This window comes from Hemiscyllium ocellatum, chromosome 23 (assembly GCF_020745735.1).
Source record: "Hemiscyllium ocellatum isolate sHemOce1 chromosome 23, sHemOce1.pat.X.cur, whole genome shotgun sequence".
NCBI lineage: Eukaryota > Metazoa > Chordata > Chondrichthyes > Orectolobiformes > Hemiscylliidae > Hemiscyllium > Hemiscyllium ocellatum.
The window spans coordinates 54438307-54452452 of record NC_083423.1 but is presented as its reverse complement, the minus strand read 5'-3'; the positions used below and the strand labels follow the sequence as shown (position 1 = coordinate 54452452).

General features: G+C 46.4%; 1 protein-coding gene across 2 annotated transcripts in view; it reads left to right on the top strand.

Annotated features, from left to right (window-relative positions):
- The window catches only part of itpr2 (inositol 1,4,5-trisphosphate receptor, type 2), a 266776-nt gene that overhangs the window by 98505 nt on the left and 154125 nt on the right, over positions 1-14146 (top strand). Inside the window, exons 10-12 of one of the 2 annotated variants that reach the window (XM_060843020.1) lie at positions 970-1014; positions 7647-7798; positions 9353-9452. In XM_060843020.1, coding sequence (XP_060699003.1) covers positions 970-1014; positions 7647-7798; positions 9353-9452 — 297 coding nt within the window. The remainder of the gene's footprint in view (positions 1-969; positions 1015-7646; positions 7799-9352; positions 9453-14146) is intronic. The other variant, XM_060843021.1, reaches the window with a different exon arrangement.

The following is a 14146-nucleotide window of genomic DNA, read 5'->3' as shown; positions in this document are numbered from 1 at the left end:
AGGAAGGGTCACTTGATCTGAAACATTAACTCTGATTTCCCACTGCAGATGTTGCCAGATCTACTGACCTTTTCCAGCAACTTCCATTATTTTTTCATTTTTAATTGCGTTGTAACATCCTGGTTATAGTGTAGCAAAGTACACCCACAAAATACTGAGGAACCGTCACAGAATGGATGTTTTTTGATGTAGTTTTGATTTGATATTACTTCTCGCTACCGCCATGGTTTCAGTATTGGGAACAACTTAGCTCTGAGCTTTCTTTTTCAGCTTCAAGAGGCTCATGGGAAACATCAATTCTGGTCACCATGTTGCAGAAAGGATATGGAGGCTTTGGAGAGGGGCCAGTAAAGGTTTACCCAACATACTGCTTGGATTCAAGGGTATGGACTATAAGGAGAGGCTAGAAAAACTCAGGTTGTTTTGTTTGGACGATAAAGGGGAGACTTGATAGAAAGTTTACAAAATAATGAAATGCGTAGCTTGGGTTGATGGTCAGAATCTTTCTCCCCAGAGTTGGAATGCCTAATACTAGGGGGCATGTATTTAAGGTGAGTAGGGGGAAAGTTCAAAGGAGATGTGAGGGGCAATTCTTTTAACACAGTGTGTGGTAGGAGTTTGGAACACACTGCCAAGAGTGGTGATGGAGGCAGATATGATGGGGGCATTTAAGGGACTTTTAGGTAAGCAAATGAATATGCAAGGAAAGAAGGAAGGGAGGATGTAGACCAAGGACAGGCAGAAGGGACTCAGTTACCTTGGCATTATGTTCAGCAGAGCATTGTGGGCTGTTCCTGCGCTACACTGTTCTGTTCTTTGTTCTGTGTTCTGTGTTTTGTGTTCTATTGTTATCAGGCCTTGGGGTTCACTGTAAACTTCCACCTCCCCCTCCCAAGAGCTGGCAGAAAGTTTATTCCCCATTGTCTTGTGCTGCCACCTAGCTTTATAGGTATGATTCTTCGTTTTTAGGTGAATCCGGACTATCAGCACGATCAACTAGACTCCAAGGGAGTGGTAAGTAAGAGTGTTTTTGTCTAATGTTGTTGGGGTGTGTGTGGGCCTGAGCTGTTTGAACAAAGGGAGACCCCGTGCCCTGCATTCAGTCCCCACTCCGTTCAGTTGGTGATCATTTCCAGGGGCGAGATGGTGGGTCTCCCCCACCCCTTTACTGCAGAGTGGGATTTGCTGCAAAGCATCCTGACTAGACCCTGATAAAATCCCTCTCACTCGCAGAGGGGCGGTGTGCAGGACACCTTGTGAATTGGATGATTGCAGGAATTTTCTACTTTCCATGTGGATGAATTTCTTCTGTTAACTGACAGTCAGTTGGTATTTACAAGAAGAATAATGAGGGATGTTGGAAGATTATAATCCTACTCGCAGGCTAATCATAGTATCCTTTATAGATATGTAGGCTGTTAAAAACAAAGCATTACACAATATGCTTACTAATACATCACTTGTATCTCCGTGTATCTCTACCTGCCCAGCCCTTGTTTTGCTGCACCCTCACTTTGAGCATGAGGGGGGAGGGTGGTGAGAGTGAGGAAGGAGTGAGGATACAAGTGGAGCTGGTTGGGGGAGATGTGACGGGCAGGAGACCGGGGAAGTGGAACTGAGGAATGATGCATGTTGGTACCTGAGGATGAGGTACTGGAGATAATTGACCTGGACCCCTCCCCCCCCCCCCCCCCCCCCCCCACTTCTCTGCAACTTTGTCACGCCCCACAACCCTTCATGATTGACTCGGGTCCCTCCCTTGCCATCTCTCTCTCTCCTTCTCCACTCAAAGTCTTCCTCCATTCCAACAGCACCAATTCCTCTCCTTGTCAAAGGCCGTAAACTCTGCAGTTCCCTGCCTTTTTAGCCAAATGTTTAGTCAGTTATTCAATGTCTGTTTCTGTCATGTGGTGTCAAAGGTTTGTCTGATCTTTGTGACGTACTGTACAAGCCCAGGGTTGCTGTCGCGGTTGAATACCGAGTGTATACAGATAAGCCCCACAGCCCCTGAATCCCAGAACTAAGGTAGTCTCAAGCTGATATTGAGGCAGCAGTGTTTTCAGATCCCTTTTGAGCAGTAATCAGGCCTACCCCTGTGATTGAGGTGCACATGCTACAGTGCAGCAGACACGTAGAGAGCCACTTTCTCCAGTGGCAGGACATCTCTGTGGGATTTGAAATAAATGATCAGCAAGAATGTGAACGGCACTACTTAAATGCAAGTTTACCTCTCGCTGGTTTCTTCCCATGACCAATCTCAACACCACGAGAAAGCGATCAACGGATTGATATTCTCGTTGTTGTTCGAGGGATCTTGGTGCTTGCAAATGGTTGCCATGGTGATTACATTTATCTGCATACCTGCAATCTCTGCACTTCAGACATACCATTGGGACGGGAAGCACTTTGAGATGTTTCTGGGAAACGTAGTGAAGTGGTGTGGAGTCACTTGCCCCTCCTTCTGGTCGCTGACATTCACGGTGGCAGTTATTTCCCTGTCGGTGACAGGACTCTCCAGGTTTCTGGAAGGGGTTGATGTTGTGTGCTCCTGTGTTTGTGTCCCATTCACTGAGGCTGTTAGAGTAGCTGAACAGGCTGCCTTTTAGTTAGCCTTTGATAGAACCTTTCAAACTATTCCTCAGTTAGAACCTGTTGTGGCTACATTATAAACTGATGCTGCACTACCAAGTTCTGATTGAAGAATGATGCTCAGTCTACAGGAGTCACCCTTCCGTGAATGCTGTTTATTTTACTGAGTCGCTGAATCACAGGATTGTCGGTGTCTCGAGCAAAGCCATTGTGCCCACCGTGAGCACGGGGAGTTTGACAGGGGCTGGAGGAATGGGGGATGGTGTTTGATAAGGTGGTGGGTACAGAGTGGCCAGGAAGTTCAGGGGGTAGAGAATGTGGTGATCACACGAGGCCATGAGCCCCTGATGGTGAATGGTTCAGGTGGATTCCTGGCCCTGATGAATAGAATCACCGAAAGGGGAGGGCAGCCACAGGTTTCGATTAAAAATAGAGAGAAATGTCAGCACTGTCACTGTCACAGGATTGTAACAGTGCTGAGGAAGGCAGTTTAGTGGGTTTGCTGTGCACCAACTCCACCCTCTTTTACCCAGTGCCAATACCATCCAGATAACTACCCAGTGCCTTCTGGGATAGCTCAGTTGAACCTGCCTGCACCACATTTCCAGGCAGTGTTTCAGACCCTAACTACCCGCTTGGGGGGTGAAGAAAGATGTTCCTCGTAACATCCTTGCTTCATTTCCACACCACCAAATCTGTGCCCTCTCACTCTTGTACATCTTACCGGCGGGCACAGCGACATTGTCCAGTCTGTCCTCTCAGCTGCCTTCTGTCCAGGGAGAACAGCCCCAACCTGTCAGGCCTGTAAATACCACCCTTCAGTGCTGCCTAAGGGAGAGATGTGTTGCTGGAACGTATTTTCTTGCATTAGGACAAGTGCTAGAATGTCAAATTTCAAACCGTCACAATCGTTTATACACCAGGAGAAAAGGGTGCTGATTGGTTACTCTGGCCATGATGTTGCCATGGAGAAATTCATGGGGGGGACCCCGGGAGAGGGAGCTCCAGTTTGTTTGAAATTTTGGCTTTCTTATGTTTGTCCTGATTAAGTACAAGATGAACAGCTTCAGCAACGCGTCTCGCCTTTGCGGCGTCACTGTTAGCTTTTCAAAAGCGGTACAGTTTCTCATTCAGAGCTAATAAATCTGACGGAGCGCCACAGAAGTAGAAGAAAATTGTAGGCAGTCGGACTGTATCTGTGTGAGAGAAACGGCATTAACGTTTCAGATCTGTGACCCATTCCATCTTCCGAAACGCTAATTCTGTCTCCTTCAGATCGTGTCGTACCAGCTGAGTCTTCCCAACATTTGGTGTTTACGTTTCACCTTTTTAATCATCTGTAGTATTCCCGATTCTGTGCGAATCTGAACAAGCCTCTGATACAGGAGGGAGGTGATGGGTTGGGGGGCAGTTGCTGGTTGGGTGCTTGCTGCTGAGACTGTGCGATGAACAAAAAAAAAGGTGGCTTTACGTGGTGCCTTTCATGTCCTTCAAATATTCCGACGGGTTTCACAGCCAATGAAGTGATGTTGAAGTGTAGTGAGCACAGTGAGGTACGAAACATGGCAACCATTTTGTGCACAACAAGCCCCCACAAATGACAATGGGATCATGACAGGATTGACTGATGTTCATTAGTTGAAGAAGCCTTGAAGAAGAACTCTCTCTCATTTTGCTTTGAGTAGTGTCATCAGTTATTTTATGCCTTCCCCTTCAGAGAGGCAGATAGGGCTTCAACGCAGGTTTGAGGGGAGATCTGTCCAGCACCCCTGACAGCCCAGCACTCCCTGAGTACTGCACTGAAGGGTACGGGCCATGCTCGTGTCTTCAGAGTGGAACTTGAACACCAGACTCTGGACCTGAAGAGGTGAGAGTGTTACCCACTAAGCTACACCTGGCAGGTACAGGAAGATAATTTCTGTGGGCAGGCTGACCCGCTCTGGGAGAAAATGCATCTTTTGTCAGGGCTCCAGAGCAATTCTGGTAAACATGACAACCACACACACACACCCCAAACAAAACCTGGAACAGACACACCACGTGTGCTCTTACAGTATCAGAGCAAAGTTTTATTTTCACGTGTACTCAAGTACAGGGATACAGTGAAAACTGAACAAAGTCACCACTCACGGTGCCATCTTAGTTACAGGGTACCCAGGTACAAAACCTTAGGTAAAGAGTAGGCAATAAAGAAATATTTAAAGGTTACACTTCTTCTCGGTATAAATAAGCCAATAAGAAATCAAGTTATAAGTTCCAAATTGTAGGCATGGGCCTGCAGTCATAGAGTCAGAGATGTACAGCACGGAAACAGACCCATCGGTCTAACTCGTCCATGCAGCCCAGATATCCTAAATTCATCTAGTTCCATTTGCCAACACTTGGCCCATATCTCTCTCAACCCTTCCTAGTCATATACCCATCCAGAGGCCTTTCAAATGTTGCAATTGGACCAGCCTCCACCACATCCTCTGGCAGCTCATTCCATACACTCACCACCCTCTGTGTGAAAATGTTGCCCCTGAGATCCCTTTTATATCTTTCCCCTCTCACCCTAAACCTATGCCCTCTAGTTCTAGACTCCCCCACCCCAGGGAAAAGACTTTGCTTATTTACCCTATCCATGCCCCTCATGATTTTATAAACCTTTATAAGGTCAACCCTCAGCCTCTGATGCTCCAGGGAAAACAGCCCCAGCCTGTTCAGCCTCTCCCTATAGCTCAAATCCTCCAACCCTGGCAACATCCTTGTAAATCTTGTAATACAGAAAAATTGTTTTTCTCCACGCTGGGCCTCCCCACGGGAACAAAGGCTGTCCTCGAAGTAAGGGATTAGGAGAGCGTCCCCTGCACAGAGGGCAGGGCCAGGGAGAGGAATCTAGGCCTGGTACTGTTCCTGGGCTCTTAATCCTCCCCAGGCCCAACATCAGCAGCCCTATCGCGACCTGTGCTCAGAGAGCCCAGCCTGGTCCCACAGTGTCCCTGGGTCTTGGTTATTTGTTTGTGGTGCAGTGTGATACCAACAGCGTGCGTTCAATCCCCATCACCACCTGAGGCTACCGTGGCAGACTCTCCTTCTCCACCTCTCCCCTCGCCTGAGGGGTGGTTAACCTATCACCAGTTGTCCGTCTTTCTTTCTCTCTTTCTCTCTTTCTCTCTCTCTCTCTTTCTCTCTCTCTCTTTCTCTCTCTCTCTCTCAGCGGGCAGCCCTGTGGTCTGGTAAGACTATGGCGACTTAATAGCCCCTCCTGTCCCAGGCTAAAATTGGAGCATGCTGTTAAACCAATAGAATAGAGGGTCACCCTGTCACTACCTGAGACATCAGTGTCACTTTAAAATAGGGGCTTGCTCGTGATGTTCCCACAATGAACGAGGAATATTTCTCTCAGTCGTTGCCAAGCAATGAATCTAGTGTGAGACCGTTTCCAAAGCCCCTCCCTGCAGGGTGTGCTGCTCAGTGCTACTTGCTGTGCTGTGTGTGGTGGGAAGTGATGTTTCACAGTCAGCTGGTGACCCATCTACTAGAGCAGTTATGGAGAGTGTCCCGGTTAGTGGGCAATGAGCGCCACCAGGAGGTGAAACCAAGTCTTGCAGCTGTCTGCCTCATCTCTGCAGCAAACTGCACCGATAGACCATTTACTCTTCGTGACTTTAACAGAGTGGCCAAAACAATAACCAGGTTATCCAGCAAATTGAGCTACTTCTACATGTGGATAAACACATAAAGAATTGTGAATTAGATTTTCTTGTCAATTGTACTCGAGGAGTACAGTGCAAAGTGTACAATGTCACTATTCCTGACACCATCCTTGATACCAAAGTACAAAATCGAAGGTATAAAGTGGAGGTCATCTTGAAGGCAGAGTTTAGATTCTAGAAGAGAAGTTGAAAAATAGGACCTCCAAAAAGTTAGTCTTCAAATTACTCCTGGGGCTATGTGCTGGTGAGTACAGAAGTAAGAAGACAGCTGTGATGAATACATGGTTGGAGAATTTGTGTAGGAGGGACAATTCTTGAGGAAATGCAGTGGGGTCTATACAAGTCAGATCTGCTACATCTCCGTAGTGCTGGGAATAATCTCCTCACTGGGGATTTTATTAGCGATGCAAGTAAACTAGATTTTGACAATGTGTTTCAACAGCTGACAGCAAGTGACTAACGTCTGCCAGTTTTTCAGTTTTACTGCCACTGACTTTGGAAATCTGGAAACATGTTGTAACACTCTAGTCCACACTCCGGAATGACCCCGCTAAGTCAAAATATCCAGTACAAAACCGAAAGGACTGCAGATGCTGGAAATCAGAAGCAACAACAGAAATTGGAAAAGCTCAGCAGATCTGGCAGCATCTGTGGAGACAAATCCAAGTTAACGTTTCCGGTCCCAGTGACACTTCCTCAGAACATTACTTGACCCGAAACATTAACTCTGATTTCTCTGCATAGATGCTGCCAGACCTGCTGAGCTTTTCCAGCAATTTTTGTTCTTGTTTAAATATCCAGTGATTGGAACCAAACAGACATTAAGTTTGAGAGCAGTAGACTGTATCAGGTGAGGGAATAGATTTGATCTGATTTATTATTGCCATGTACTGAGATACAGTGAAAAGTATTGTTTTACATGTTAACCAGCCAAGTCATACTGTACATAAGTGCATCGTAAAACCGAGTGCAGAATACAGTGTTACAGCGACAGAGAAGGTGCAAAGAAAGATCAACTTTAATATATGAGAGAGTTGCGGTATTTCAGTTCTGATTTTTAAAAGATTGTGCAAAATACACCATATGTGCAGTGCCGACCATTAACCTTGAATTGGTTCCAATATTTTAAATTAACCTGTTTGGACATGTTCTGATACGTCTGGGCTTCTCGCCCAGAGATAGAGGCACTACCACAGTGCCCAGAGAGTCCCAATGAGCACCTGGTGACTAATTTATTTTCTGCAGAGGGCGGTCCAATCGTACATTGAATTGGAATGCATTGTGCAGGTAGCTGTCCCGGTTAACGTCGTTGGCTTTGACCTTTGACCCACATTCCATCTGGCTTTGCTTCCTTTTCAGAGTGAAGGGGATGTGTTACCGGCTAAAAACAAACGGCAGTTGGTGGAGAAGATCATGTACACGCTGGTGTCGGTGCCCCACGGAAATGATATTGCGTCGCTCTTCGAGCTCGACACCACCACCCTCCAGAGAGCTGACTCCCTGGTCCCCAGGTAACTCCTGTCCCGGCAGCTCAGGCTGCTGAGGATTGTGGGGGGAGGGAGTTGGATCAGCCACGACCTTATCACATGGAGGAGAAAACTCGAAGGGGCCTACTTCCTGCTCTTGGTTAATAAGGAGGCGATGGCCTGGTCATATTATCGCTAGGTTATTAATCTAGAGACCTGGGTTCAAATCCCACCACAGTACATTGTGGAATTTTAATTCAATAATAATCTAGAATCAAGAGTCCACTGCTTACTATGAATCCACTGTCAATTGTTGGAAAAACCCATCTGGTTCGCTAATGTCCTTCAGGGAAGGAAATCTGCCATCCTTACCCGGTCTGGCCTACATGTGACTCCAGACCCACAGCAATGTGGTTGACTCTTAACTGTCCTCTGGGCAATTAGGGATAGGCAATAAATGCTGCCCAGCCAGCGACACCCTCATCCCATGATGAATAAATGAAAAAGAAAACTCAACAGGCCTGGCAACATCTTTGCAGAGCGAGAGAGATATAGGGTTTAATGTGACTGGGATAGTCTACCTCCTGTTCAGAGCTCCATGTTCCTGGTCCTTATTCCTGCTTTTGGGACAGAAAGGTTGCAATTTGTTTGTGAATAAATTATTTGAGAGATGTGCACTTTCTCAATTGTTTGTGTCACTCATGAGATGTATTCAGTGGAAACCTCTCACACACAGTTGTGGGTTTCCTGGATCTACCCAAATAGTTACAGGTATAACCCCAACGCTTTTGGCCCGACATTCACCCAACTGAGCTTCCAGGAGCTAAGTAATGGCTTTTTCATAGAATCACAATCTCCCTATAATGGGGAAACAGGCCATTCAGCCCATCTACACTCACCCTCCGAACAGGATCCCACCCAGACTCTTTCCCCCACCCCGTCCCTGTAACGCTGCATTCCCCAGGCTAATCCACCTAGCCTGCACATCCCTGGACACTATGGGTGATTTAACACGGCCAGTCTATCCTAACCTGCACGTGATTAGATTAGATTCCCTATAATGTGAAAACAGGCCCTTCGGCCTAACCAGTTCACACCGACTCTCTGAACAGTAACCCAGCCAGACCCATTTCCCTCTGACTAATGCACCTAACACTTTGGGTCAATTTAGCATGGCCAATTCACCTGACCCGCACATCTTTGGACTGAGAGAGGAAACCCCACGAAGACACGGGGAGAATGTGCAAACTCTACACAGTCACCCGAGGCTGGAATTGAACCTGGGACCCTGGTGCTGTGAGGCAGCAATGCTAACCACTGAGCCACAGTACTGCCCCAACTTTGGACTCAAAAAAAAACTGTGAAAATGTTGAAAAAGCTGAGATAGTGGGTTAGTTTAAAAGTAACGATGCAAGTGTTGAAGAAGACCAGGAAACATTGACCATAGCAATAACTGCTCTGCAAGCTTGCAGGGTTTAGAATCTTCTCTGTATTTGGTTTGTTAACTACATGCTGGCCTGTGTTCTGTTTCATAGAATTTAAATGTAACTGGAGTAACAGCAAGAGCATTATTTCACAACATTTGTGGTTTCTCTTCAGGAACTCCTACGTGAGGTTAAGACATCTTTGCACTAACACCTGGGTCACCAGCAGTAATATCCCTATAGATACCGATGAGGAACGGCCAGTCATGCTGAAGGTACAGTCACTGGTTACAGCTGACACCTGGAATGCCGTGAATAGTCCAGGAACATTACCGCTCTGCCGTAGTCTTCCTGGATAGGAAGGTCAAAGCCCAATTGCACTCGAGGCAAATTCCAAAGCACCAGTTTATGGGAAAGATATCTCTGGAATGTGAGCAGTGTTGGCAATGGTATTGTTTATTGACCAACCCAGGAAAGAGGTTGGTGGGCCACTTAAACTCAGAGGTTCCTTCTTAGGCTCCCACTGATCACTGCAGACTCCACCCATACAGAGAGCAGCCGTGACACTGGACTAGTCATCCAGAACCCCAGACTAATGTCCTATTAGGGAAGGAAATCTGCCATCCTTAGCAGGTCTGGCCTACGTGTGACTCCAGACCCATAGCAATATTGTTGACTCTTAACTGCCCTCTGGGGCCATTAGGGATGGACAATAAATTGTATTCACTCCTGGTCACCACATTACAGAAAGGATGTGGAGGCTTTGGAGAGGATGCAGAAGAGGTTTACCAGGACGCTGCCTGGATTAGAGGGTATGAGCTATGTAGGCTGAGGTGAGATTTGATAGAACTCTATAAAATTATGAGGTGCACAGTCCGATTGGTTTTCCCAGAGTTGAAATGTGTAGCATTAGTGGGGCATGCATCTAAGGTGAGAGAGGCAAAGTTCAAAGGAGATGCGAGGGGCAAGTTTTTTATATACAGAGTGGCAGGTGGTTGGGTCACCCTGCCGGGGGTAGGGGTGGAGATTTATATGATACGGGGTTTTAGATAAGCATATGATTAAGGAATGGAAGGGTATAGACCATGGGCAGATAGATGGGGCTAGTATAATTTAGCGTCATGTTTGGGACAGCAATGTAGGCCAAAAGTCCAGTTCCTGTGCTGTACTGCTCTGTGTTCTAAACGCTGGCTCCACATCCCATTGGAAAGAAATGGCTGGAGGTCAGATATAGTCCATACTGAATAATGGTGGCTGGTTTCCTTCGCTAACACCCATTATGAACCTGACTGGTTTATACAACAATCTGACAGCTTTGAGATCACTCTGCCTGTCAGAAGATTTATTCAAATGAAATAAGATTTTGAAGTGGCCGTGGTAGGAGTTGGAATTCCCTCTGGTTCATGTTCCAAGAATCTGGATTGTAAGAACTAAAGCCAAGCCTCACCAATGCTGTCAGACCAGAAATTATTGGCAATACTCAACAGGTCAGATAGTGTCTTTCGTGAGATAAACACATTTAATGTTTCACAGAAATATAGTCTGTCTAAATGCCTCCATCCATAAGCAAAAGTAGGGAGAAATGAGGGGGATTATCAATTATCCGGTACAATTCTTCAGTTATCCTGACCATACATCCTCATGACATGCTTCTGAAAGGGAATCTGTTCAATTCTCCCGGTTTCTCGTGTGTGCGTGCGCGCCTTCCTTCCTTCCCCCTCATCTGAGGGTCCCCACTTCAGTGCAGTTGACATCGTCTTTGACTGACTCTAACCCATTTCCTTAACTCATATATCCTCCATCTCTTCCCCCTGGAACCATGACAGGATTCCCCTTGTCCTTAGCTTCCATCTTCCCAGCCTCTGTATTCCAGGGACCATCCTCTGCTGTTTCTGTCACCAGATACACATCCCTTACCTCTCTGCATTCTACCACATCCTAGTTCAGTTCCCTGCCCCCTCCCACTTGCCAAAGGAGAGGTGCTGAATCATCCACCCTTTAACCTTGTCTCCCCCACCAATCCAGCACCCGCTCCAGGTGATTTACCGTGTACTTACTTCAATCTGTGGCGCTCTCAACACAAGCTGCTCAGTGTTGGGAAGACTGAATGCCAACTGGGTGAGGTACCTCCATTCTGTTTGACCTCCCTCCGCCCCCCCCCCCCCCCCCCCCCCCAAGCTTCCTGTCACCTGCCACTTCAATTTTTCAGCCACACCTTCAGCTTCCTGTCCTCCACCTCCTGCAGCATGCAGTGAGGCTGCGTACCAACTTGATGAACAACACCTTAACTTTATGGAGTTCAGTTTGAGATTCTCTGTCCATAGACTCCTAAGAGTGCTACACCACAGAGACAGGCCCTTTGGCCCACACTGGTCCACGCTAACTCCATTTCCCTGCACTTAGCCCATATCCTTCTAACCTTTTCCTATCCATGTATTTGTCCAAATGCCTTTTAAATGTTATTAATGTACCCGCCTCAACTACTTCCGCTGGCAGCTCATTCCATATGTGTACCACCCTCTGTGTGAAAAATAAAATGTTGCCCCTTTTATTTTTTCCCCTGTAACCTTAAACTGATGCCCTCTCATCCTTGACTCCCCAACACCGGGAAAAAGCTGGAGTGCATTAACCCTATCCATGCCTCTCCTGATCTTATCCACTCCTGTAAGATTCCCCCTCAGTCTCCCATGCTCTTTTTAAAAAAAAATCCTACCTTGTCCAACCTCTCCCTATAGTTCAGGCTCCCAAGTCCTGGCAACATCTTTGTAAATTTCTTCTGCACTCTTTCCAGTTTATTAATATCTTTCCTATAGCAAGGTGACCAAAGCTGAACACAATACTACAACTGCGGCCTCACCAATGTCCTGTATAACTGCAACATAACTTCCCAACTTCTATACTCAATGCCCTGACTGATGAAGGCCAATGTGCCAAAGCCTTCTTCACTGCCCAGTCTACCTGTGACTCCACTTTCAGAGAATCATACACCTGAATCCAAGATCCCTCTGTTGAACTACACTCCTTAAGATCTTACCATTCACCATGACACTCCTGCCTTGATTTGACTTTCCAAAATGCAAGGCCACACACTTATCCATATTAATCTCACTTTGCCATTTCACAGCCCACTTCCCCAGCTGATCAAGGTCCTGCTGCAGTTTCTGATAACCTTCCTCACTGTCCACGATACCACCCATTTTAGTGCCATATGCAAACTTGCTAATCATGCCTTGTATATTCTCTTCCAAGTCATTGATACAGATAACAAACAGCAATGGGCCCAGCACTGACTCCTGAGGCACTCCACTAGTCACAGGCCTCCAGTCCAACAAACATCCTTCCACTATAACCCACTGCTTTCTACCATCAAGCCAATAGTGTATCCAATTTTCCAGCTCTCCTTGGATTCCATGCGCTCTAACCTTCCAGAACAGCCTACCATGTGGAACCTTATCTAAGGCCTTATTGAAAGCCATATAGACTACATCCACTGTCTTCCCTCATCAATCTTTCTGGTCACTTCATCAAAGAACTCAAACAAAATTGTGAGGCATGATCTTATACTCCCAAGTCTATGCTGACTACTCCTCATCAAACAGTTTTTTTTCTAAATGCATATATATCTTATCCCTCACAATTTTCTCAAGTAACGTACCTACCACAGACATAAAACAGCAAAGTACAGGCCCTTCGGTCCTTGATGTTATGCCGATCTGTGGAACCAATTGAAGCCTGTCTATCCTATGCTATTGCATTTTCATCCATATGTTTACACAATGACCATTTAAATACCCTTAACATTGGCGAGTCTACTACTGTTGCAGCAGGAAGGATAGACTGGTTAGAAGGATATGGGCCAAATGCAGGGAGATGAGTAAAGAAACTACCTCTGCCATTTGTCCTATATATATATATCACCCCTCAGTTTAAAGCTACGTCCCTTCGTGCTAGCCATCACCATCCAAGGAAAAAAGCTCTCACTGTCCACCCCATCTAACCCTCTGATTATCTTGTATGTCTCAATTAAGTCACCTCTCAACCTCCTTCTCTCTAAAGAAAACAGCCTCAAGTCCCTCGGCCTTTCCTCGTAAGACCTTCACACCACACCACCCCTCCCCCCCACCCCCACCACCACCGCCACCCCACCACCACCAATGCCAGGTAACATCCTACTAAATATTCTCTGCATCTTTTCCAAAGCTTCCACATCCTTCTTATAATGCAGTGACCAGAACTCTACACAATACTCCAAGTGCGGCTGGACCAGAGTTTTGTACAGCTGCAGCATGACCTCGTGGCTCTGAAACTCAATCCCTCTACCAATAAAGGATAACACACCATATGCCGCCTTAACAGCCCTATCAAACTGGGTGGCAATTTTCAGGGATCTATGTATATGGGCACTGAGATCTCTCTGTTCATCAACACTACCAAGAATCTTGCCATTAGCCCAGTACTCTTTATTCCTGTTGTTCCTTCCAAAGTGAATCACCTCACACTTTTCCACATTAAACTCCATTTGCCACCTCTCAGCCCAGCTTTGCAGCTTATCTGTGTCCCTCTGTAAACTGCAACATCCTTCAGCACTGTCCACAACTCCTTCGATACTAGTGTCATCTGCAAATTTACTGACCCATTCTTCTATGCCCTCATCCAGGTCATTTATAAAAATGACAAACAGCAGTGGCCCCAAAACAGATCTTTGCGATACCCCACTAGTAACTGAACTCCAGGATGAACACTTCCCATCAACCACCACCCTCTGTCTTCTTTCAGCTAGCCAATTACTGATCCAAGCCACAAAATCACCGTCAATCCCATGTCTCCCTTTTGTGCAATAGCCTACTGTGGGGAACTTTATCAAACGCTTTACTGAAATCCATACACACCACATCAACCACTTTATCCTCACCCACCTGTTTGGTCACCTTCTCAAAGAACTCTGTAAGGTTTGTGAGACAAAACCATG